General features: G+C 47.6%; 1 protein-coding gene and 1 pseudogene across 8 annotated transcripts in view; one reads left to right on the top strand and one right to left on the bottom strand.

Annotated features, from left to right (window-relative positions):
- Window positions 1-25,407, top strand: part of SZRD1 (SUZ RNA binding domain containing 1) — a 45,518-nt gene that overhangs the window by 5,813 nt on the left and 14,298 nt on the right. For 2 of the 8 annotated variants that reach the window (XM_009234626.4, XM_024242312.3), the window contains exon 1: window positions 8,789-8,901. The exons of 2 other annotated variants lie outside the window; for them this stretch is intronic. In XM_009234626.4, the coding sequence (XP_009232901.2) occupies window positions 8,858-8,901 (44 nt within the window). In that variant the 5' untranslated portion in view covers window positions 8,789-8,857. 8 annotated transcript variants of the gene reach the window in all.
- On the bottom strand, window positions 10,701-11,119 carry LOC100446533 (large ribosomal subunit protein eL22-like; annotated as a pseudogene).

Here is a 25,407-nt window from a genome sequence, read left to right as displayed (position 1 = left end):
TATGTTTTGTTTTGTTTTTCTCGAGACAGAGTCTTGCTCTGTTGCCATGCTGGAGTGCAATGGCGTGATCTTGGCTCACTGCAACCTCCGCCTCCTGGGTTCAAGTGATTCTCCTGCCTCAGCCTCCCAAGTAGCTGGGATTACAGGTGCGTGCCACCATGCCCAGCTAATTTTTTGTATTTTTTGTTTTTTTATTTAATTTATTTATTTATTTATTTGAGACAGAGTCTTGCCCTATCGGCCAGGCTGGAGTGCAATGGCACGATCTCGGCTCACTGCAACCTCCGCCTCCTGGGTTCAAGCAATTCTACTGCCTTAGCCTCCCAAGTAGCTGGGGTTACAGGCACGCATCACCATACCCAGCTAATTTTTTGTATCTTTAGTAGAGACAGGGTTTCACCACATTGGTCAGGCTGATCTCCAACTTCTGACCTCAGGTGATCCACCCGCCTCAGCCTCCCAAAGTGCTGGGATTACAGGCGTGAGCCACCGCGCCCAGCCAATTACTGTATTTTTAGTAAAGACAGGGTTTCGCCATGTTGGCCAGGCTGGTCTTGAACTCCTGACCTCAGGTGATCCGCCCACCTTGCCTTGGCCTCCCAAGGTGCTGAAATTGTGCTGGGATTACAGGTGTGAGCCACTGCGCACAGCCCAGAACATAATTTATTCTTTTTTTTTTTTTTTTTTTTTGAGACAGAGTCTCGCTCTGTTGCCAAGGCTGGAGTGCAGTGGCACGATCTCGGCTCACTGCAAGCTCCGCCTCCTGGGTTCATGCCATTCTCCTGCCTCAGCCTCCTGAGGGACTACAGGTGTGCGCCACCACGCCTGGCTGTTTTTGTATTTTTAGTAGAGATGGGGTTTCACCATGTTAGCCAGGATGGTCTCGATCTCCTGACCTCGTGATCCGCCCACCTCAGCCTCTCAAAGTGCTAGGATTACAGGCGTGAGCCACCGCGCCCGGCCCAATTTATTATTTTTTTGAGACAGAGTCTCGCTCTGTCTTTCAGGCTAGAATGCAGTGGCGCGATTTCGGCTCACTGCAACCTCAGCCTCCCAGGTTCCAGCCATTCTCCTACCTCAGCCTCCGAGTAGCTGGGATTTACAGGTATGCGCCACCACGCCTGGCTAATTTTTGTATTTTTAGTAGAGACAGGGTTTCACCGCATTGGCCAGGCTGTTCTCGAACTCTTGACATCAGGTGATCTGCCTGCCTCGGCCTCCCAGAGTGCTGGGATTAAAGGCATGAGCCACCACACCTGGCCAGAACATAGTTTATTCTTAAAGGGTTGGGGTGCATGACTTAACCCTTGCTTGGTATGACCTTATGTCCTGTTTATAATTGGCATCTTGGTCGCACGCGGTGGCTCACGCCTGTAATCCCAGCACTTTGGGAGGCTGAGGCAGGAGAATCACTAGCTCAGGAGTTTGAGACCATCATGGCCAACATGGTGAAACCCCATCTCTACTCAAAATACAAAAATTAGCCGGGCATGGTGTTGCCCACCTGTAATCCCAACTACTCAGGAGGCTGAGGCAGGAGAATCTCTTGAACCTGGGAAGTGGAGGTTGCAGTGAGCCAAGATCGAGCCACTGCACTCCAGCCTGGGCGACAGAGAGAGACTGTGTCTCAAAAAAAAAAAAAAAAAAAGCATCTTATTACCACAAAGCATTTGTTGTGTCAGTCTTATGATCTCTATTTTAGCATTAATGCTGGTCAACTGTTGTGTCTAAACTGAGAAAGGGATAGGGTATAACCAAGTGTGTCGACTTCCTGTTCCATCATGGCTTCTCTGGGGTCCCCTGTACCAAAAGGGTGTCCATTTAGTCCGTTGGAAGGTTTAGGATTTTATTTTTAGTTCTCATGTGAGATCACTCAATATCGGTGCATTTAGGACAATATAAATGTTATTAACAGTTGCATTCTATTCCTTTATAGGAATGTACCATAGTCTTTTAAAACAAATTCCCTAGCAATGAAAATTTAATTTGTTTCCAGTCTTTTGTGATTATAAACAAAATAGCAATGGATATCCTTAGGTATGCACATTTTCTTTTTGTTTGTTTGTTTTGAGACTGAGTCTGGCCCTATCACCCGGGCTGGAATTCAGTGGCATGATCTCGGCTCACTGCAACCTCTGTCTCCAGGCTTTACGCGATTCTCCTGCCTCGGCCTCCTGTGTAGCTGGGATTACAGGTGCGTGCCACCACGCCCAGCTAATTTTTGTATTTTTATTTTTATTTATTTATTTATTTTTGAGATGGAGTTTCACTCTTGTTGCCCAGGCTGGAGTGCAATGGCACCATCTTGGCTCACTGCAACCTCTACCTCCAGGGTTCAAGCAATTCTCCTGCCCCAGCCTCCCGAGTAGCTGGGGTTACAGGCGCCTGTTACCACGCCCAGCTAATTTTTTGTATTTTTAGTAGAGATAGGGTTTCACTATGTTGGCCAGGCTGGTCACCAACTCCTGACCTCAGGTGATCCACCCGCCTCCGCCTCCCAAAGTGCTGGGATTACAGGCATGAGCCACCGCGCCCGGCCTTATTTTTATATTTTTATTTTTTATTTTTTTATTTTTATTTTTTGAGATGGAGTCTGTCACCCAGGCTAGTGCAGTGGCTTGATCTCAGCTCACTGCAACCTCCACCTCCCAGGTTCAAGCAGTTCTCCTGCCTCAGCCTCCTGAGTAGCTGGGATTACAGATGCGCATCACCATGCCTGGCTAATTTTTGTATTTTTAGTAGAGACGAGGTTTCACCATGCTGGCCAGGCTGATCTTGAACTCCTGACCTCATGATCTGCCTGCCTCAGCCTCCCAAAGTGCTGGGATTACAGTCATGAGCCACTGCACCAGACCTAATTTTTGTATTTTTAGTAGGGGTGGGATTTCACCATGTTGGCCAGGCTGGTCTCAAACTCTTGACCTCAGGTGATCCACCTGCCTTGGCCTCCCAAAGTGCCGGGATTACAGGCGTGAGCCACCACGCCCAGCCTGCACATTTTCAATATTGGTAAGTTGCCATTTACTTATCACAACTATCTACCTAGCTTCAGCTTGTGCGTCAGATACAAAGTTATCTCGGCTGGGCACGGTGGCTCACGCCTGTAATCCCAGCACTTTAGGAGGCCAAGGCGGGCAGATCACCTGAGGAGGTCGGGAGTTTGAGACCAGCCTGACCAACATGGAGAAACTCCATTTCTACCAAAAATACAAAATTAGCTGGGTGTGGTGGCGCATGCCTGTAATCCCAGCTACTCGGGAGGCTGAGGCAGGAGAATCGCTTGAACCCACGAGGTGGAGGTTGCAGTGAGCCGAGATCATGCCATTGCACTCCAGCCTGGGCAACAAGAGTGAAAATCTGTAAAAAAAAAAAAAAAAAAAAAAAAAGTTGGGCGCAGTGGCTCATGGCTATAATCCTAGCACTTTGGGAGGCTGAGGCGGGCAGATCACGAGGCCAGGACTTTGAGACCAGCCTGGCCAATATGGTGAAATCCCGTCTCTACTAAAAATACAAAAATTAGCCAGGCGTGGTGGCACGTGCCTGTAGTCCCAGCTACTCAGGAGGCTGAGGCAGAAGAATTGCTTGAACCTGGGAGGCAGAGGTTGCAGTGAGCTGAGATCGCGCCATTGCACTCCAGCCTGGGCAACAGAGCAAGACAAGACACCGACTCAAAAAAAAAAAAAAAAAAGTGGACTCTGTCTCAGGAAAAAAAGAAAAGTCATCTGACGTCAGGAGTTTGAGACCAGCCTGGCCAACATGGAGAAACTGTCTCCACTAATAATACAATACACCGGGCTGGGCACGGTGGCTCAAACCTGTAATCCCAGCACTTTGGGAGGCCGAGGCGGGTGGATCGCCTGAGGTTAGGAATTTGAGACCAGCCTGGCCAGCATGGTGATACCCCGTGTCTACCAAAAATACAAAAATTAGCCAGGCTTGGCGCCTGTAATCCCAGCTACTTGGGAAGCTGAGGCAGGAGAATCGCTTGAACCCGGGAGGCAGAGGTTGCAGTGAGCTGAGATCACACCATTGCACTCCAGCCTGGGCAACAGAGCAAGATTCTGTCAAAAAAAAAAAAAAAAAAAAAAAAAAATTAGCCGGGTGTGGTGGCCTAGGCCTCTAATCTCAGCTACTTAGAAGGCTGAGGCAGGAGAATCACTTGAATCCGTAGGATACAGTGAGCCAAGATCACGCCATTGCACTCCAACCTGGGTGACAAGAGAGAAACTCCATCTCCAAAAAAAAAAAAAACACACAAAAACTTAGCTGGGTGTGGTGGCACACACCTATAGTCGCAGCTACTCAGTACTCAGGAGGCTGAAGCAGGAGGATCGCTTGTGCTTGGAAGGTGGAGGTTGCAGTGAGCCATGATTGTGCCACTGTAATCCAGCCTGGTGACCAAGTGAGAGCAGAAAGCGTGAGAGAGAGAGAGATAGAAAGAGAAAGACTCATGCTTTAGGGCCTCTGACAATACCTGTGTATTGTGTGCCTCAAATTTTTTTTTTTTTTTTTTTTTGAGACAAAGTCTCGCCCTATCGGTCAGGGTGGAGTGCAATGGCATCATCTCGGCTCACTGCAACCTCCGCCTCCCAGGTTCAAGTGATTCTCCTGCCTCAGCCTCCCGAGTAGCTGGTACTACAGGCACGTGCCACCATGCCCAGCTAATTTTTGAATTTTTAGTAGAGAAGGGGTTTCACCATGTTCAGGATGGTCTTGATCTTTTGACCTCGTCTTCCACCTGCCTCGGCCTCCCAAAGTGCTGGGATTACAGGCGTGAGTCACCGTGCCGGGCCGCCACTGCCTCAACTTTTTGGGCTTCTCCCTGGGAGAAGAAACTGCCACTACTTTTTCAATTTTAGAGCTAATTTGGTTCCATCCCTGATTTTACGGATGAGGAATCAGACTGAGAGAGAAGAGACTTGCCCAAGGTCACAAGGGGTCTATGTAATTAACTAAGACTGACCTCCTGGTTACCCATTTTGTGGAACAAAAACGATTTCATTTGCAGCATTCTCAGATGATTTCCAAGGTCTCTATCTTTCTTATCTCCTTCAAAATTCAGTCCCAGAAATGCACAACTAATGCCTTTGTTAAGGGTCGTTGCCCAATATGCTAAATTGTAAGAAACTATCTCCCTCTGCTGGTAATATGGCATAACGACAAAGCTTAAATATAGGAGTCACTTGCATTTAGGAAAAACTATTGCTCCAGAACGAGGTTACGTCTGACAGTTTCTGTATACTTTTTTTTTTTTTTGAGACAGACTCTTGCTCTGTTGCCCAGGCTGGAGTGCAGTGGTGCAATCTCGGCTCACTGCACGCTCTGCCTCCCAGGTTCACACCATTCTCCTGCCTCAGCCTCCCGAGTAGCTGGGACTACAGGCACCCACCACCACACCCGGCTAATTTTTTTTTTTTTTTTTTTTGTATTTTTAGTAGAGACGGGGTTTCACCGTGTTAGCCAGGATGGTCTCGATCTCCTGACCTCGTGATCTGCCCGCCTCGGCCTCCCAAAGTGCTGGGATTACAGGTGTGAGCCCACCGCGCCCAGCCCCATCTGACAATTTCAACCACTTTGCTGTTGCCAAGACTCAGTTAGGATAATTTACTTCAACGAATGGGTTCACAGGAGAATGTATTCCAAGTAAATATAATCTCAGAGAGTGAACAAGACAAAAATCTATGAAATTGGTGAACTCAACAGAATTACTGAGTTTTTGTGTGTTTTTTTTGTTTGTTTGTTTTTTGAGATAGAATCTCACTGTCACCCAGGCTGGAGTGCAGTGGCACGATCTCGGCTCACTGGAACCTCCACCTCCTGGGTTCAAGCGACTCTCCTGCCTCTGCCTCCTCAGTAGCTGGGATTACAGGCATGTGTCACCACGCCTGGCTAATTTTTGTATTTTTAGTAGAGATGGGGTTTCACCATGTTGGTCAGGCTGGTCTATGAACTCCTGATCTCGTGATCCGCCTGCCTTGGCCTTCCAAAGTGCAGGGATTACAGGTGTGAGCCACTGCGCCCGGCCGAGAATTACTTGAGTTTTAGACTTAGAGACTTAAAGCTGCTAGTGGAATATCCATGTGGAGATGGCAATAAGAAGCCTAACTGTAAAAATCGGAATCAGAAACACCAGGTCAGTTCACAGCTAGAAGTCAACTTTGGCAGTCCAGCATACAGTGGGTGGCTTATACCATGAGCATCTAGGTAAGAACAGTGGACTGAGGACAGACCCTGGAAATGAACAATATTTCAGAGTCAGGAAGTTGTGAAACCAGACAATTAGTAAGCATGTCACTTAAGCTTCTAAATAAAGACCAGTAACATTGAACACATGGTTGCAGTTTATGATAATAATCATTAAGAATACAAATAACAGGACGGGCAGGGTGGTTCACACCTGTAATCCCAAAACTTTGGGAGATTGAGGCAGGCAGATCATCTGAGGTTAGGGGTTCCAGACCAGTCCGGCCAACATGGTGAAACCTGGCCTCTACTAAAAATACAAAAATTAGCTGGGCATAGTGGCAAGCACCTATAATCTCAGCTACTCGGGAGGCTGAGGCAGGAGAGTCGCATGAACCCAGGAGGCAGAGGCTGCAGTGAGCCAAGATTGTGCCACTGCACTCCAGCCTGGGTGACAGTGAGACTGTCTAAAAAAAAAAAAAAAAAAAAATACAAATTACGAAATTTCACAATAGGAAGGTTTTACTTCAGAAAGATTAATGGCATACTAAAAATACAAGAAAAAACACATTCCAAGTCAGATAACTTAGTTATAGCAGCCAAATGCAACACTACTGAATGACATGTATTTAAAACTGAGAGAAAAACAGGAACATGTCAGTAAGAATATAAACACATGGTGTTTGCTTATCTCCCTGCCTTTTTTTTTTTTTTTTTTTTTTGAGACGGAGTCTCGCTCTGTTGCCCAGGCTGGAGTGCAATGGCGCAATCTTGGCTCACTGCAACCTCCGCCTCCTGGGTTCAAGCAACTCTCCTGCCTCAGCTTCCCAAGTAGCTGGGATTACAGGTGCCTGCCACCACATCCGGCTAATTTTTGTATCTTTAGTAGAGATGGGGTTTCATCGCGTTGACCAGGCTGGTCTTGAACTCCAGACCTCAACTGATCCGCCCACCTCAGCCTCCCAAAGTGTTGGGATTACAGGCATGAGCCACCGCGCCTGGCATTTCCCTGTCCTTGTATTTTAAGAAAGAAAGGATGATTACAGAAGTGACAATTATAAATCTTCCTCGGGCAGACAAGACACTCCCATAATGATAATAGCTAACCCTTAGGACTCTTACTACAGGTCAGGCACTGTTCTAGGCATTTCAGCATAGTAACTGGTTAAATTCTTACCATCTACTTTTGAAGTAGCTATCTCTAATGTATACACTTGGGGAACTGAGACATAGAATCCTTATGTACTTGCATAAGATCACACAGCTTTTTTTTTTTTTTTATTAGAGATGGGCTTTTGCCTTGTTGCCCAGGCTGGTCTCAAACTGCAGGGCTCAAGCGATCCACCCGCCTCACCCTTCCAAAGTGCTGGGATTATAGGCGTGAGCCACCACGCCCGGCCACATAAATAACTTCTTTTTGAGATGGAGTTTTGCTCTTGTCCAGGCTGGAGTGCAATGGCGCAATCTCGGCTCACTGCAACCTCCGCCTCCCAGGCTCAAGCGATCTTCCTGCCTCAGCCTCCCGAGTAGCTGGGATTACAGGCATGTGCCACCACGCCCGGCTAATTTTGCATTTTAAGTAGAGACGGGGTTTCTCCATGTTGGTCAGGCTGGTCTCGAACTCTTGACCTCAGGTGATCTGCCCACCTTGGCCTCCCAAAGTGGGATTACAGGCATGAGCCACTACGCCTGCTCTGACATAAATAATTCTTTTTTTTTTTTGAGACAGAGCCTCACTCTGTCGGCCAGGCTGGAGTGCAGTGGCATGATCTCGGCTCACTGCAACCTCCACCTCCCTGGCTCAAGCAGTTCTCCTGCCTCAGCCTCCGGAATAGCTGGGATTATAGGCGTGTGCCACCATGCCCAGCTAATTTTTGTATTTGTAGTAGAGACGGGGTTTCACCATGTTAGCCAGGAGGTCTTGAACTCCTGACCTCAGGTAATCCGCCTGTCTCGGCCTCCCAAAGTGCTGGTATTACAGGCGTGAGCTACCGCGCCTGGCCAATAATTTTTAGAGGTAATACTAACGTATTTATCTACCATTAAAGACCCAGGAGAACTTTAGTAGCTGGGAATCCCACTGGTTGTCCCAGCTGAGGTGCACTATTATCTTTACCGTCTTTACCTTACGGTAGCGGATATAGTGTTAATAAATGATTAGAATACTGCTTTATGAGCAGGAAATACTGTAATCATTTTCACCCTATCAGAAATAATAAAATGTTTTCTGCATCAGCAGATATTTTTCATCATTTGTTGGTGTTTAAAAATGTTTTCAGAATTCTGAAGATACCATTATCTGTAGTTTAGGAAAACTACGACTCACTTTAAAAGAAAAAAAGTTTTCTTTAATTGCCTGCCCTTAGAAAAGATGGTTCTAAAGAACACACTTCCGGTACTTCAGACGATGACTTCCCTTGAACTCCCATTCTGTAAGACAGATAACGCGTTGGCCTTTAAGAAAGATGGCATCTTTCCGCCTTCTCTGCCCCCTTCCAAGATGGCTGCCCCAATGTACTCTTGGGACCTCGCCTGGCGCCTCTTCCGGGCTTGGCAGCGGGCGGGGTCCATTGAGTAAAGCTTTGCGTGCCTGCGCCCGCGACGGAGGCCCGCTTCAAAGCGCAGGCGCGGGGAGGGGGTGGGGGAGGAGGGAAAGCGGCGAGTAAGATGGAAGATGAGGAGGTCGCTGAGAGCTGGGAAGAGGCGGCAGACAGCGGGGTAAGGAGGAGCCGCCGCCCCATGGCAGGGCCGGGCGAGACCTGGCGTGAGGGGAGCCTCCGGGGAGCGGGTCTGGAGATAGTTCTCCCCAAGGAAGGGCCCCATACGCCGGGCTGGGGGTGGAAGAGAGGCCCCTAGTTCCTGAGCGCTGTGAAGGCCTCTTAAAGGGGCCGCGATCCATTTCTCTCCTTTCCTTTGCCTGGTGCGCCTCCCTCCGCCCACTAACGCGCGCGTCACCCGGGGCGCCCCACCCGCCACCCGGGGCCTCCTTTCCTGACCCCCCGCGCCCGCTCTCTGGCCCTGGGCCTCTGTGACTCCGACGAGCCTTGTGGCCCCAAGCACCATTTTAAAGTTCATGTGCTCTGACGGGGAGGGACACACCATGTGGGTGGTGGGAGGGCTTGCGCGGACCGGGGAAGCATGTCTGGCTTCGCAGGAAAGCAGGAGGAGGCAGCCGAGGGCGGGGGGAAATTGAGTCCTCTTTGGGCTACTCAACTCTGCTAAAATCCCCACCGTCCGTCACGGTGGACGAGTAGGGGTTTTTTTCTCTTTCACTTTTACTCCAAGAAGAGTTTGTGGGCAGGCAGGGAGGTCTCACGGGGACTCTGCCAAAGCAACCGAAAGCTCTGCGGGGCAGCCCCTCTGCCACTCAGCGATCCGAGGCCCCGGGAAGGTCTAGAAGTGCGCTTGTCGGAGTCCAGGGTGTGATATGTAAAACAGCCACATTCCTGGGAGAGGAGTGGGGAGATGGACCGTTCGACTTGTTTTTGGAGTTCTTGTTTGCCTCCAGAAACTGTAGGAAAATAGTTTATCTCGAAGAGGATCTGTCAGTTCTCTTAGATTTGTGAATAATTTGGTCTTTTCAGAGTTTGTCTGTGGTGACCCTTGTGAATATGGGGAGATGCTCTTTTCGTTTCCCCGTGTTCGTGTCTGTTCAATGCTGGCTCCACTGACATCCACCTTAAAGGTTTACGTGTGCGAGGAGTCGAGCGTACCAGGGTAGAGTAGGCGCTGGGTTTTTTTTCCTAAGCGCTTTTTGAGGGTGCTTATGAGCTCTGGAAGAGGCCGGGAAATTGACCCTGGCAGCAGTCAGTGGGTGTATCTAGCTCTACGGGAATGTTGAAACTTGGCTTTGAACTTTTTTCCGCTGGTTCAGCATTTCTCTCAACGGTTGTTTATGTTTTTCCAGTTAGCATAATTGAGAATTTGAAGGATTAGTTCGTTCAGAGGATATTTAGTAGAGTTCTTAATGTGACAACCATCTTTCTTGAGTTTTGGCTTAAGAAAGTTAAAGATTTTATAGGGAGTAACAGGTGTCAGTTGGCTCCTTGTTCATTCAACCAGCATTTTTGAGTGTCTGCTATATGCTAGGCAGTGTGCTTACCAGTGACTTTGTGCCAGAAAATGCAACATTTTCGGTACAGGTGTTTATTGCCTACCACTAATCTGAGTGAATCATCCAGACATCCCTATAAAAAAGCTTGGCTTACAATTTTAATATCATGCAAATGATAGGTTTCTTGGGCATCTTGGCCATTTTTTGGTTTTCCTCACCTGTTTCAAAGGGTCATAAGTCCCTCATTTTAGAGAAGTTGGAGGCAAATGAACAAAAATGAATAGGATTCAGCAGAAATTGGGGCTTACTTTAGTTTTTCAGAATGGGTAAGTCAATTAGAAATTAGCTAGTACAGTCCCCCATTTAACAGCTGAATAAGCCTAGAGATGTGAGATTTAGAGACTTAGGTCTTTCTGATGCTTGTCCCGTGTTCTTTCTTTTTTCTTTTGGTTCCCAAGTTTTATTCAAAAACTTATACAAAATATTCCAGATAAATGAAATTTAATTCTCATCTTCCTCTTTGTCCTGTTTAATCTGGAAATAACATAATTTATAGCTATCTTTGCTGTTAGCAACTAGGAGCAACCAATCATGTAAATTATTCTTCTTCAAATATTTTTTGGTGAGATATTTGAAATACCTTTTGGAGAAAGGCACCTCGGATGTCACGTTGATCTTGCTCTTACTCCTTTCAATGGTCGCCATCTCTCCACCAAGGTTCTCAGCTTTTCCGTTCACTTTGATCCTTTCTTGCAAAAACTGCTCAAAATTGGCAGCATCCATGATTCCATCTTCTACGGGGTGAGTTTATTCAAGAGTGAACTTCAGAACCTGCTTCTTTTTTTTGCCCCCCTTCGCCACAGGCTTTTTCACAGAAGCCATGGCAGCAGTGGAGGCAGAAAGCCAGAGTTCTTTCTGCTATCCCTTACTTTAGTAATATCCTTTAAAAATGTACTGCGGCCAGGTGCTGTGGCTCACACCTGTAATCCCAGCACTGTGGAAGGCTGAGGTGGGTGGATCACCTGAGGTTAGGAGTTCGAGACCAGCCTGGCCAACATGGTGAAACCCCATCTCTACTAAAAATACAAAAATTAGCCGGACTTGATGGCACATACCTGTAATCCCAGCTACTTGGGAGGCTGAGGCAGGAGAAATGCTTGAACCTAGGAGGCGGAGGTTGCAGTGAGCTGAGATCATGCCATTGCACTCCAGCCTGGGCAACAAGAGTGAAACTCCATCTCAAAAAAAAAAAAAAAAAAAAACTACAGAGGTGGAACACAAACCTTGCCTTATTGGCATCATGAACACTTCGCCAAAATGCAGGTTCTCTAATATATTTTATTTAATTGAATCCTTGAAACAACCTGTTGAGGCATTGTCCTCCTTTTATAGACAAGGAAACGGAGGTTTCGAGAGTAACCTGTTTTGCGCAAGATCACACAGATAGTAAGTGGGGGAAGCTGGGATTTGATCCCAAGCGTGTCTGACCTCATGGCTGGGCTTTTTTCTCTAGCATTTTGCTGCTACCTCTCTACCTGGGGACATGTGGAAAATTTGGGAATTGGGTGTTCTTTCTTCTTTCTTTTCCTTTTTTTTTTTTTTTTTGAGAGAGAAGGTCTTACTCCGTTGCCCAGGCTGGAGTGCAGTGGCTCAATCTCATCTCACTGCAACCTCCACCTCCCAGGTTCAAGCGATTCTCGTGCCTCAGCCTCCCAAGTAGCTGGGATTACAAGGCGCATGCTACCACACCCAGCTAATTTTTGTATTTTTAGTAGAGACCGGGTTTCGCCATGTTGGCCACACTGGTCTCGAACTCCTGGCCTCAAGTGATCCTCCTGCCTTGGGCTCCCAAAGTGCTGGGATTATAGGCATGAGCCACTGCGCCTGGCCTTTTTTTTGTTTTTGTTTTTGTTTTTTTCAGATGAGGTTGCCCAGGCTGGGCCTCCCAATAGATTATAGGCATGTGCCACTATGCCTGGCAGCTTTCACTAAAAAAAAAAAAAAAAAAAAAATATTTATTTATTTTAGATACAGGGTCTTATTTGGTTTCCTAGGCTGAAGTGCAGTGGCATAATCATAGCTTACTGCAACCTTGAATTCTTGGGCTCTAGCAGTCCTCCTGCCTCAGCCTCCCAGAGTTCTGGGATTACAGGCATGAGCCACTGCCCTCAGCCAGCTTTCATTTTTAATACTTTTTCTGGGCTTATATTTGAACACTGTCTTGAATTTGATTCCCTTTTCAAATTTCACAAAGGTTCTTGTAAATATGCACTTTTGAAAGAGGGGAGCCAGGGAGATGATATGTCCACATCACTGGGAAACCAATGGACTGCAGGCTATACATGTCTTTCATATATAGGCAATTGTGTATGTAAAAGTCTTGGCTTCAGGTTATCCCCTCTTCCTACTGGTAATAAGCTTTGAATACCCTACTCCAAAACAACAAAAACTGGGTGAAGACTAATAACCTAAATGTGAATATTGAAACTACACAAAAATCCAGGGGCAGTTCTAATCCTTGAGAGTAAAGGATTTTGGAGATCTCTGCCCTCCAACACCACAAGAAAATTTTTGTCTTTTTTCTTTGAGACAGGGTCTTGCTCTGTTGCCCAGGCTGGGGTGCAGTGGAGAACACTCACTGAAGTCTCAGGCAATTTCCGCCTCAAGCAATCTCCACCCGCCTCAGCCTCCCAAGGTGCTGGGATTACAGGCATGAGCCACCATGCCCAGCCAAAAATTTTTTGACATCATGTAGAATTTCTCCCCTTCCTCTGCTCCTGTCCCTCTGCTCCCCTCTCTCCTTTCCTTTCCTTTTCTTTTTTTTTTTCCGAGACAGAGTCTCGCTCTGTCGCCCAGGCTGGAGTGCAGTGGCATGATCTCAGCTCACTGCAAGCTCCACCTCCACCTCCCGGGTTCACACCATTCTACTGCCTCAGCCTCCGGAGTAGCTGGGACTACAGGCACCCACCACCACGCCCGGCTAATTTTTTGTATTTTTAGTAGAGATGGGGTTTCACTGTGTTAGCCAGGATGGTCTCGATCTCCTGACCTCGTGATCCGCCCGCCTCGGCCTCCCAAAGTGCTGGGATTACAGGCGTGAGCCACTGCGCCTGGCCCCTTTCTTAAGACAAGAGGGTCTTGCTCTGTTGTCAAGGTTGGAGTGCAGTGGTCGGAATACATCTCACTGCAGCCTTAGCCTCCTGAGTAGCTGGGACCACAGGCGTGTACCACTATGTGCTTGGCTAATTTAAAAAAAAAATTTTTTTGTAGAGACAGGGTCTTGCCATGTTGCCCAGACTGGAAGAATTTTTGTGTGTGTGAGTCATCTGAGGTCATTGTTTCCTGTATAGCTTCCGAATTCTTAGTATCAAGTCCTATTGTGTCATTTAGAGAAAGACTGACTTTGAGAAGTCCCTCACATATTCTGTAAATAGGCTTTTTGCTTTTAGTTAGTATGGCAAACACTTTTTTCTTCTTCTTTTTCTTCTTTTTTATTTTTTATTTTTTTGATATAGGGTTTCATCCTATATCCCCAATTGTTTAAGACAATCAATAAAATATGCCAGGCGTGGTGGCTCACGCCTGTAATCCCAGCACTTTGGGAGGCCGAGGTGGGCAGATCACCTGAGGTCAGGAGTTCAAGACCAGCCTGGCCAACATGGCGAAACCCTGTCTCTATTAAAAACACAAAAATGAGCTTGGCATGGTGGCGGGTGCCTGTAATCCCAGCTACTCCGGACGCCGAGGCAGGAGAATCTCTTGAACCTGGGAGGCGGAGGTTGCAGTGAGCAGAGATCGCACCACTGCATTCCAGCCTGGGTGTCAGAGTGAGACTCTGTCTCAAAAAAAAAGAGTTCATAGTGTTGGTAATGAGCTAACCCAGCTAGGGGAAGGCAGCAGATGATATAAAAATGTAATTGGACCAGTGGTTATTATAAAGCACTGGCAACCTCTCTTATTTCCCTGTATCTTGCAAGTTTCCTTTTATTCTTTTTCTCAAGGTCAAGGCATGCAGCTAGTGGGAAGAAAATGCATCTTGAGTAAGTTAAAGGATGACTGGTCTTCTGGATTAAGAATTGAAATTTATGTTTACTTTCTACCCCCATGAGTCAGTTACCCAAACATTGCCCCATCAGTGATGCTGGATGGTGTATGAGTCCATAGGAAGGTGTCATTAAACATTAAATAACTATTGCATACCAGGCATGAAGGCCTGGTTTAGTGGGGAAGTCAGACAGGTCTGGCAGCACCTTCAGGAAGAGGCATAAGTGGGGTACCATGGCTGGATCAGAGAAGGTCTTGTAGAGAATACGATGCCTAAGTTAAGATTTGAAAGATCAGTTGAATTAAGCGGTGGAAAGTCTGGGAGTGGCAGGTAGAGTATAGGGCCAAAGCAGGCATGGATGAGGAGGCCGAGAGACAAATATGCAGCATTGGGAGGGCTACAAGTATTTCCTTCTGGCTGAAGGGGAGAGGGTTGGCAAGGTTGAGTGGAAAGAGATGAGACCACAGAGGTATGTAGGGGCCAGATTGGGAAAGGCTTCCTTGTACTTGGTTCTGGAAGCTTGAACTTTGTCCTGAAAGTGCAAGGAGCTTTGAACTTTTTTTTTTTTTTTTTTAAGCAGAAGAGTGATACAGCTAGATTTATGTATGTATTTTTAAAATTTTTTGCTGGGCACCGTGGCTCACGCCTGTAATCCCAGCACTTTGGGAGGCTGAGGCGGGTGGATCACCTGAGGTCGGGAGTTTGAGACCAGCTTGACCAACATGGAGAAACCCTGTCACTACTAAAAATACAAAATTAGCCAGGTGTGGTGGTGCATGCCTGTAATCCCAGCTACTCAGGAGGCCAAGGCAGGAGCATCACTTGAACCTGGGAGGTGGAGGTTGCGGTGAGCCGAGATCACACCATTGCACTCTAGCCTGGGCAACGAGAGCGAAACTCCATCTCACTCTGTCACCCAGGCTGAGCGCAGTGGTGCGATGATGGCTTACTGCAGTCTCAACCTCCCAGGCTCAAGTGATCCTCCCACTTCAACCTCAACCTCCCGAGTAGCTGGGACTACAGGCGTGCACCACCACACCTGACTATTTTTTATTTTTTGTAGAGACGGGGTCTCACCATGTTGCCTGTGTTGGTCTCAAATGCCTGGACATAAGCGATCCTCCCGTTTCAGCCTCCCAGTGTGCTGGGATTACAGGCGTGAGCCACCACACCCGGCCCATAGTTAGATTAAATTCAGGAGATCAGAACTTTGATTTTCTTCTCTTTCTTTGGAGAAGAGGCCATTCTCCCCAAAGTGTGACTGCCACTTCACTCTGGGGTCCCCAGTGCTTCCTGTAGCTGCTGTCATTTTGGAACATGTACAACAAAACAACAAAAAAAGGCTATGGGTAGTGGGAAAAAAAGAGATCAATTAGTTTGGGGCTATCTGGTGGGGATTTCTTTATGTCTGTCCCTTCAGTAAAAAGAAGGCGTTTAAGATTTGTGGTATCACAGAAAGCACAGTTCCAGATATACCATGCCTAAAGGAGCCACCTCTCAGCTGGTGCTAGTCTTTTTGGAAAGGCTGAGCCTTCCGGACTGTGATGTCCTCAGAAAGGGCTTTCTGTGAAGCAATTGGGCAGTTTAGGCATGATTCTGCTGAGCAGTCTGTCCCTGGGACTCTGGAAAAAGGTTGGTTTCACTGTGGCTTCAAAGAAAGGAGGATAATGAGCTTTTCACTAGTAACTTCTCAGCCCTTTTTTCATTGGCTGCATGGGAGGGCCTGTTCCCAGCGTGCTCTGGGTATCAAGAAAGCTGCCATGGTTGCTGTGGGCTAGAAATTCCAGCAATCACAGGCCTTCTTGTTTTTACAGGAGAGGGTTTAGCACGTCTTTCTAAAACTGTTGGTACAGTTCTGCAGAGAAAAGTCACGGTTGTCTAGGTCTGATGACTGAAAACATTCCAGGGGCCAGCCCTTTCCAGTTTCCACCTCTCTACTGCTGTTGGCCCCCAACAGCTAGCATCAGTTTCTGGCTGTATCAGGTAGCTCGCCTCTACAAGTTGTGTTCTGTCAGGAAAACTACTGACCTGTTGGTTTCCTAGGAGAAGGTTGAGTTTAGCTACTTAAATCTGTGGCCAAAGTATAAAATAAAAAATTTTTTAATATAGTATCCATAGAGATTTCTCTTCTTGAGTGTTTTTGTTGTTGTTGTTGTTTTTTGTTTTGTTTTTGTTTTTTTTTGAGACGGAGTCTAGCTCTGTCGCCGAGGCTGGAGTGCAGTGGTGCGATCTCGGCTCGCTGCAACCTCTGCCTCCCGGGTTCGAGCGATTCTCCTGCCTCAGCCTCCCAAGTAGCTGGGATTACAGGTGCCCACCACTACACCCAGCCAATTTTTGTATTTTTAGTAGAGATGGGGTTTCACTGTGTTGGCCAGGCTGGTCTCAAACTCGTGACCTCGTGATCCACCTGCCTCGGCCTCCCAAAATGCTGGGATTACAAGCGTGAGCCACCACGCCTGGCCTTTGAGTGTTTTTCTTAAAACTATTTGCTCCTACCAAGCATCCTTCTCTGTAACATCTAGCTCTGTGCAGGATATTAAGGTAAAACCATGCCCCACAGAAATTAGCAACAAACCCCAATAGTCTGTATGGAGACAGATAATTTTTTTTTCTTTTTTTTGAGAAGGAGTTTCTCTCTGTCACCCTGGCTAGAGTGCAGTGGCACAATTTCTGCTCACTGAACCTCTGCCTTCCGGGTTCAAGCAATTCTCATGCCTCACCCTCCCAAGTAGCTAGGACTACAGGCTCATATCACCATGCCCGACTCATGTTTTGTATTTTAGTAGAGATGGGTTCACCATGTTGCCCAAGCTGGTCCGGAACTCCTGAGCTCACGCAGTCTGCCCACATCGGCCTCCCAGTGTTAGGATTACAGGCATGAGCCACCGTGCCCGGTCCGAGACAGAGAATCTTGTCCCTGACGGTGAGACACTTCAAAATGCCCATCACAGTAAGGCAGCCCCTCCCCTCAACAAACTCGTTCCCTTATAAAAGGAACACAGGAAATAACAGTCATTCCTTTCTAAAAGGAATAATAAATATGTACAGCTAAAATTGCATTCTTCAGGGGCCATGGTGATTAGATGAGATTGTATAGAAGGAAAGTATAACTTGAGTCTGGAAAGGTCAGGACTGTCACCACTCTTCATTGACCTTGAGAACAGTTCCCAGCCCAGCCCTTCCTAGCTTATAAAAACATTTGTGACCTTCCATATGTCAGTAGTGTTTCGGCTATCCAGTTGTTCATCTCACTGACGACTGCGGAGTCTGTGGGAAGCTCCCAAGTCCCTCGGGCCCTTTTTGGAAGAGCTTCTAAGATATATGTTGTACGGCTGCCTACAGCCCAGGGGGAGTGCATTTTTGCAGTCATTATCAGTGACCTTGTGAGGTGTAGGTGCTATTATTCCTGGTCCGGGGGAGGAAATCATGTGGTCGGTCCACCCCTGGCTGTTAGGCCTGAGCCCACACTCTTAGGGACCTTTTTCCGAGCAATTTGTTTACATTTGCTTCTCACCAGATAATTCACTAGTTAAGTGCTTTAGGATGCTTAGTTACTAGCTCCTTTGAAGCATTTCATTTGTTTTCACCTGGGATTGACCTCCTGCCTCTGTAGCCTGCATGAGCTCATAAACTGCACCTGAGAAATTTGAACTCAGTGCTGAAGAGCCAAGCGATAATCCTGCTGGCAGTTATAATACTAAGAACAGTGACTACAAGTGAGATGCTGGTCGAAATATTGATCATAAATGATAAATAACTTTTTAACATTTGGCCAAGTGGAAAAAGATAACATAAATAATTATTAGGCTGGGCGCGTTGGGTCACGCCTGTAATCCCAGCACTTTGGGAGGCCGAGGCAGGCGGATCACTTGAGGTCAGGAGTTCCAGATCAGCCTGGCCAACATGGTGAAACCCTGTCTCTACTGAAAATACAAAAATTCGCCAGGCGTGGTGGCAGGTGCCTGTAACCCCAGCTACCTGGGAGGCTGAGGCAGGAGAATCGCTTGAACCTGGGAGGCGGAGGTTGCAATGAGCTGAGATTGTGTCACTACACTCCAGCCTGGGTGACAGAGCGAGACTCTGTCTCAAAAAAAAACAAAAAAAACGTTGCTCAGGATTTTTAGATGGAGGGGGCGGTGGTCTTGCCTTGTTACCCAGACTGATCTGAACTCAGATCGCTTCAAGTGATCCTCCCACCTCAGCCTCCTCCTGAGTAGCTCGGAGTACAGGTACGTGAGCCACTGCACCCAGCCGGCAGGATTTTTAAATATTGAACTTGAATGCCTTTACTGGGTGTTGGCTGCTCTCTGCTGTCCTCTCCTCTGCTCTCCCCTGCAATCCTCCTTTACCTGTTGTTACCTCTTGTGTTCCATTCTGCCTGCTTTAGCCATTTGGGCTTGGAGGCATTGTGTTTGCCACCCCTGCTGAGTGCTGGCGATTCTAACTGGGATTTGATGAGGGCACCCTTGGGTGTTAAAGTGAAATCTGGTGGATGAGGGTTAATAGTGTCTTTGTTTCATCCTCCAAAGTCATTAACGCCTGATATTTCCTTTGGGAGAGGAGCCTTGCAGTCATTATAAAAGGTAGCAAGAGTGGCTCACACCTGTAATCCCAGCACTTTGGGAAGCCAAGGCGGGTGGATTGCCTGAGGTCAGGAGTTCGAGACCAGTCTGGCCAACATGGTGAAACCCCATCACTACTAAAAATACAAAAAAATTAGCGGGACGTGGTGGTGTGCGCCTGTAATCCCAGCTGCTCAGGAGGCTGAGGCAGGGGAATTGCTTGAACTAGGCAGGTGGAGGTTGCAGTTAGCCAAGATCACGACAGAGCGAGACTCTGTCTCAAAAAAAAAAATAAAGTAGCAAGAAAGGATAGGTTCCCTCTGCCAGTTAACGGCCTACTTTTCTCCATTAATGGCAATAGGTCAGAAGACTGGGATTTAAATGCCTGGTCTGATTTTTGGGCAAATCACTACCTACCCTTCTTTCCACATCATTCTCCTAATTTGTAAAACTTAATTAATAGAATTTGCCTTGCCTGGTAGTGAGAGTTAAAACACTTAGTAAAGCGTCATTCACAAGTGGATGTGGGAGCCGAGAGTGCCATTGCTCTGAGTCTGAAGGCATTGTTCCCGGCTCTCCAGCCGCTCACAGTGTAGCCTCTATCCGGTTTGGGTTCAGGATTCCTAAGACTGGCTGAAGGGTCACTTTCTTGCTGCTCCTGAGGACTAATATACTCTCTTCTGAGAGTTGTATTGCTTAGTGTTGTACGAAAACCAACAGGGAAAAGCATTTACAGAAACACAGAGAAAGCAGGAGCCCCATTAGATTCGACCCCATTTTATTTCCAGGGCAAGACTCTTCACCATCACATCTGCCTATCCCGTTACTTTCAGGTATAGGGCTGAGTGTATCCCACCGGCATGGAGACCCTTTGAAGAGGCACTCAAAATAATACATTGTCTCAAGATAGCATCTACAAAGTTTTTGAGGCTTTCTAGCCTGGGATACATCTAAACTGCTAGGCCTGGTTGCTGCTGAAGAATTATTTCTGTTTGGCAACCTTTTTTTTTTTTTTTTTTTTTTTTTGAGATGGAGTCTTGCTCTGTCGCCCAGGCTGTAGTGCAGTAGTGTGATCAGCTCACTGCAACCTCCGCCTCCCAGGTTTGAGCAAATTCTCCTGCCTCAGCCTCCCGAGTAGCTGAATTACAGGCACCCGCCACCGTGACACCTGGCTAATTTTTGTATTTTTATTAGAGGCGGGGTTTCACCATGTTGGCCAGTCTCGTCTTGAACTCTTGACCTCAGGTGATCCATCCACATCGGCCTCACAAAGTGTTGGGATTACAGGTTTGAGCCACCGTGCTTTTGGCAACTTCTTTATAGCTTTAAGATCGGGGCCTTGGGAGTCAGCTGTTTTTTGTCTGTTACTGCTATAGGCCTTAGGAAACCTGGGCTTGCACTGACCTGGCCTGAGGTGTAGCAGCAGGCTGGGATGTTGTTATCTGTCAGCCCTTATCCTACTTTATTTATTTATTTATTTATTTTGAGACGGAGTCTTGGAGGCTGGAGTGCAGTGGCGCAATCTCGGCTCATTACAACCTCCACCCTCCGGGTTCAAGTGATTCTGCTGCCTGAGCCTCCCGAGTAGCTGGGATTACAGGCACATGCCACCACGCCTGGCTAATTTTTGTATTTTTGGTAGAGAGGAGGTTTTGCCATTTTGAGCAGGCTGGTCTTGAGCTCCTGACCTCAGGGGATCCACCCACCTAGGCCTCCCAAAGTGCTGGGGTTACAGGCGTGAGCCACTGTGCCCGACCTCCTTATATCCTACTTTATTAGTTCCTGATGCCACCTGCCTGCCACTCTCCTGAACATTTTTGCTTCCCCTTCTTGAGATTTAGGGTTCAGTTCTGTTTTGTTTTGTTTTTGAGACGGAGTCTCGCTCTGTCGCCCAGGCTGGAGTGCAGTGGCACGATCTTGGCTCACTGCAAGCTCCACCTCTGGGGTTCACGCCATTCTCCTGCCTCAGCCTCCCGAGTAGCTGGGACTACATGTGCCTACCACCACGGCCGGCTAATTTTTTGTTTTTAGTAGAGACGGGGTTTCACCGTGTTAGCCAGGATGGTCTCGATCTCCTGACCTCATGATCCGCCCGCCTCGACCTCCCAAAGTGCTGGGATTACAGGCGTGAGCCACCACGCCCTGCCTTAGGGTTCAGTTCTGTCACTTACTAGTTGTGCATAGTTGTGCAGTCACAGGCAAATCACTTAACTTCTGGGTATGCAGCAAGGCTGCTGGATGCTCCACAGGTTGTAGCGAAGATTAGAGGTGGTAAAGGGAGGACATAATACCTGTTTTTTTTTGCCAAGAAATGCCTAAGGCAGCCTTAGCTCTTATTTTGAATATGGATAGTGTCATTTGTCAACTGGTTCCAGATAGATCCAGTTTAAATTCTGGCTCCACTTCATACTAGCTGTGGAACCATGGTCAAATTATATAACCTATCTGAATTGATTCCTCTTCATTTGTAAAATAAAGATATATCTATAAAATCCTGTTGATTTAGGATTTTTTTTTTTTTTTAAGACGAAGTCTCACTCTGTTGCCCAGGCTGGAGTGCAGTGGCACAGTCTTGGCTCACTACAACCTTTGCCTCTCGGGTTCAAGCAGTTCTCCTGCCTCAGCCTCCCAAGTAGGTGGGATTACAGGCGCCAGCCACCACACCCCGCTAATTTTTTGTATTTTTAGTAGAGACAGGGTTTCACCATGTTGGCCAGGCTGGTGATTGTTCTTTAATTCGTGTGTTGGGTACTATTTTAGACATTGGACAAATGCAGTGAATGAAGTTTCTGCTCTCATAAGGCTTACTTTCTACTGGGGAAAGATGGACAATAAACAGCAAGTGTTTTATATACCACTCAATAAAGAAAAGTAAAACAGATTAAGGGTCTTAGAAAGTGACTGTGGTGGAATTGCCATCTTACAAAAAATGCTCAGAGGCAGGCAAGGTGGTGCGCGGCTGTATTCCCATCTACTCGGGAGGCTGAGGCAGGAGGATCGCTTGAGGGCAGGAGTTTGAGACCAGCCTGAGCAACATAGAGAGACGCTTGTCTCTTTTATTTATTTTTGAGCTGGAGTCTCACTCTGTCACCCAGGCTGGAGTGCAGTGGCATGATCTCAGCTCACTGCTGAGATCCTCCCAGGTTCAAGCAATCCTCCTGCCTCAGCCTCCCAAGCAGCTGGAGTTACAAGCATGTGCCACCATGCCTGGCTTATTTTTTTTTTTTTTTTTGAGATGGAGTTTCGCTCTTGCTGCCCAGGCTGCTGGAGTGCAATGGCGTGATCGCAGTTCACCACAACCTCCACCTCCCGGGTTCAAGCGATTCTCCTGCCTCAGCCTCCCAAGTAGCTGGAATTACAGGCACGTGCCATCATGCCTGGCTAGTTTTGTATTTTCCGTAGAGACGGAGTTTCTCGTGTTGGTCAGGCTGGTCTCGAACTCCTGACCTCAGGTGATCTTCCTGCCTCGGGCTCCCAAAGTGCTGGGATTACAGACTTGAGCCACCGTGCCTGGCCACCTGATAAATTTTTGTATTTGTAGAGATGGGATTTTACCATTTTGGCTAGGCTGGTCTCGAACTCCTGAGCTCAAGCAATCCACCTGTCTTGGCCTTCCAAAGTGCTGAGATTACAGATGTGAGCCACTGCACCCAGCCCCTCATCTTTTTTTTTTTTTTTTTTTTCTTAAAGAAAAAAGTAGCCGGGCATAGTGGCATGTGCCTGTAATCCCAGCTGCTCAGGAGGCTGAGGCAGACCACTTGAGTCCAGGAAATCAAGGCTACAGTGAGCTATGATTGCATCATTGCACTCCAGCCTGGTCAACAGAGCAAGACCCCGGCTCATTAAAAAAAAAACAAAAAACAAAAAACTAGCCAGGTGTGGTGGCACATGCCTATAATCCCAGCTGCTCAGGAGGCTGAGGCAGAAGGATCACTTGAGTCCAGGAGTGTGAGGCTGCAGTGAGCTGTGATTGCACCATTGCACTGTAGTTTGAGCAGCAGAGCAAGAACTTGTTTCTTAAAAAAATAAAAAATAATGTTGGGCATGGTGGCTCACACCTGTAATCCCAGCACTTTGGGAGGCCGAGGTGGGTGGATCACTTGAGTTCAGGAGTTTGACAGCCTGGCCAGCATGGTGAAACCCCATCTCTGCAGAAATACAAAAAAATTAGCCAGGCGTGGTGGCACACGCCTGTAATCCCAGCTACTTGGGAGGCTGAGACAGGGGAATCGCTTGAACCCCTGAGGTGGAGGTTGCAGTGAGCTGAGATCGTGCCATTGCACTCCAGCCTGGGCGACAGCGAGACTTCATCTCAAAAAAAAAAAAAGAGATCAGAGAAGGTCTCTTAAAGATAGGCAAAGAGACTTGAAAGAAGTGCAGCAACAAGCTGCTTAGAAGCTGGTTGAAGGCCGAGTGCGGTGGCTCACCCATGTAATCTCAGCACTTTGGGAGGCTGAAGCAGGCGGATCACCTTAGGTCAGGAGTTCAAGACCAGCCTGGGCAACATGGTGAAACTCTGTCTCTACTAAAAATACAAAAATTAGCTGGGTGTGGTGGCAGGCGCCTGTAATCCCAGCTACTTAGAAGGCTGAGGCAGGCTTGAATCCAGGAAGTGGAGGTTGCAGTGAGCTGAGATCGTGCCACTGCACTCCAGCCTGGGCGACAGAGCAAGACTCCATCTCAAAACAAAACCAAAAAGAAAGAAGCTGGTTGAAGTGCGTTCTAGGCAGAGGGAACAGCAAATGCTAAGGCCCAGAGGCTGGAGCATGATTGTTTTGTCTGAGGGACAATGGGGCCAATGTAGTGGCCATGCTTGATAGGGGAGAGTGGTAGGAGATGAGGTCAGAGGTAGTGGACAGCCAGATTTAGTGGAGACTAGTAGGCCAAGATGGATATCACCTTGAAATAGCACCAGGAGAGGGTGCTGAGCAGGGGCTAGCATGGGTGGGTTTTTTTTTTTTCTTTTTTGAGATGGAGTCTCGTCTGTCGCCCAGGCTGGAGTGCAGTGGCCCGATCTCAGCTCACTGCAGCCTCAGCCCCCTGAGTAGCTGGGCCTACAGATGCACGCCACTATGCCCAGCTAATTTTTATGTTTTTAGTAGAGATAGGGTTTCACCATGTTGGCCAGGCTGGTCTGGAACTCCTGACCTCAGGTGATCCGCCCACCTTGGCCTCCCAAAGTGCTGGGATTACAGGCGTGAACCACTGCGCCTGGCCACATGTTTTTTTTTTTTTATGGAGTCTCGCTCTGTCGCCCAGGCTGGCGTGCAGTGGCACAATCTCGGCTCACTGCAACCTACCCCTCCCGGGTTCAAGCGATTCTCCTGCCTCAGCCTCCCAAGCAGCTGGTATTACAGGCATGCGCCATCACACCTGGCTAATTTTTGCACTTTTAATAGAGACGGGGTTTCACCATGTTGGCTATGCCGGTCTTAAACTCCTGACCTCAGGTGATCCGCCAGCCTTGGCACTCCCAGAGTTCTGGGATTACAGAAGTGAGCCACTGTGCCCAGTCGGGACCCATCTTCTTCTAAGGTTAGACTCTAAAGCAGTGTTGTCCAACAGAAGGTACAATGTGAGCCACATGGATAATTTTTTTTTTTTTTTTTGGACGGAGTCTCACTCTCTCCCCCATGCTAGAGTACAATGGTGCAATCTCAGCTCACTGCAACCTCCGCCTCCCAGGTTCTAGCGATTCTCCTGCCTCCGCCTCCTGAGTAGCTGGAATTACAGGAGCCTGCCACCACGTCCGGCTAATTTTTGCATTTTTAGAAGGGACAGGGTTTCACCATATTGCTCAGGCTGGTCTCGAACTCCTGACCTCAGGTGATCCACCCACCTCGGCCTCCCAAAGACACGTGGGTAATTTTATATTTTCTTTTTCTTTTCTTTCTTTCTTTCTCTCCTTCCTTCCTTCCTGCTTGCTTCTTTCCTTTTTTTTTTCTTTTCTTTCGAGGTGGGGCCCCACTCTGTCATGCAACTGGAGTGCAATGGCACAATCATAGCTCACTGTTGCCTCAAACTCTTGGACTTAAGCAATCCTCCCACTTCAGCAGCCTCCCAAGTAGCTGGGACTACAAGCGTGTGCCACCATGCCCAGCTAATTTTTTATTTTTTGTAGAGTTGAGGTCTTACTTTCTTGTCCAGGCTGGTCTTGAACTCCTGGTTTCAAGCAGTTCTCTTTCAGCCTCCCGAAGTGTTGGGATTATAGGCGTGAGCCACTGCCTCAGCCTTAATTTTATATTTTCTAGAAGAAACATTTTAAAAGTACAAAGAAACAGATGAAATTAATTTTAATTTTTTCTTTTCTTTCTTTTTTTCCTTTTTTTTTTTTTTTTTTTTTTTTTAGATGGAGTCTTGCTCTGTCGCCCAGGCTGGAGTGCAGTGGTGCAATCTTGGCTCACTGCAACCTCCGCCTCCTAGGTTCAAGCGATTCTTCTGCCTCAGCCTCCTGAGTAGCTGGGATTACAGGCATGCGCCACCATGCCTGGCTAATTTTTGTATTTTTAGTAGAGATAGGGTTTCACCATGTTGGCCAGGCTGGTCTGGAACTCCTGACTTCG

This window comes from Pongo abelii, chromosome 1 (genome assembly GCF_028885655.2).
Source record: "Pongo abelii isolate AG06213 chromosome 1, NHGRI_mPonAbe1-v2.0_pri, whole genome shotgun sequence".
NCBI classification, from domain to species: domain Eukaryota; kingdom Metazoa; phylum Chordata; class Mammalia; order Primates; family Hominidae; genus Pongo; species Pongo abelii.
Note: the sequence above shows the minus strand (reverse complement) of the source record. Positions and strands in the feature narration are given on the sequence as shown.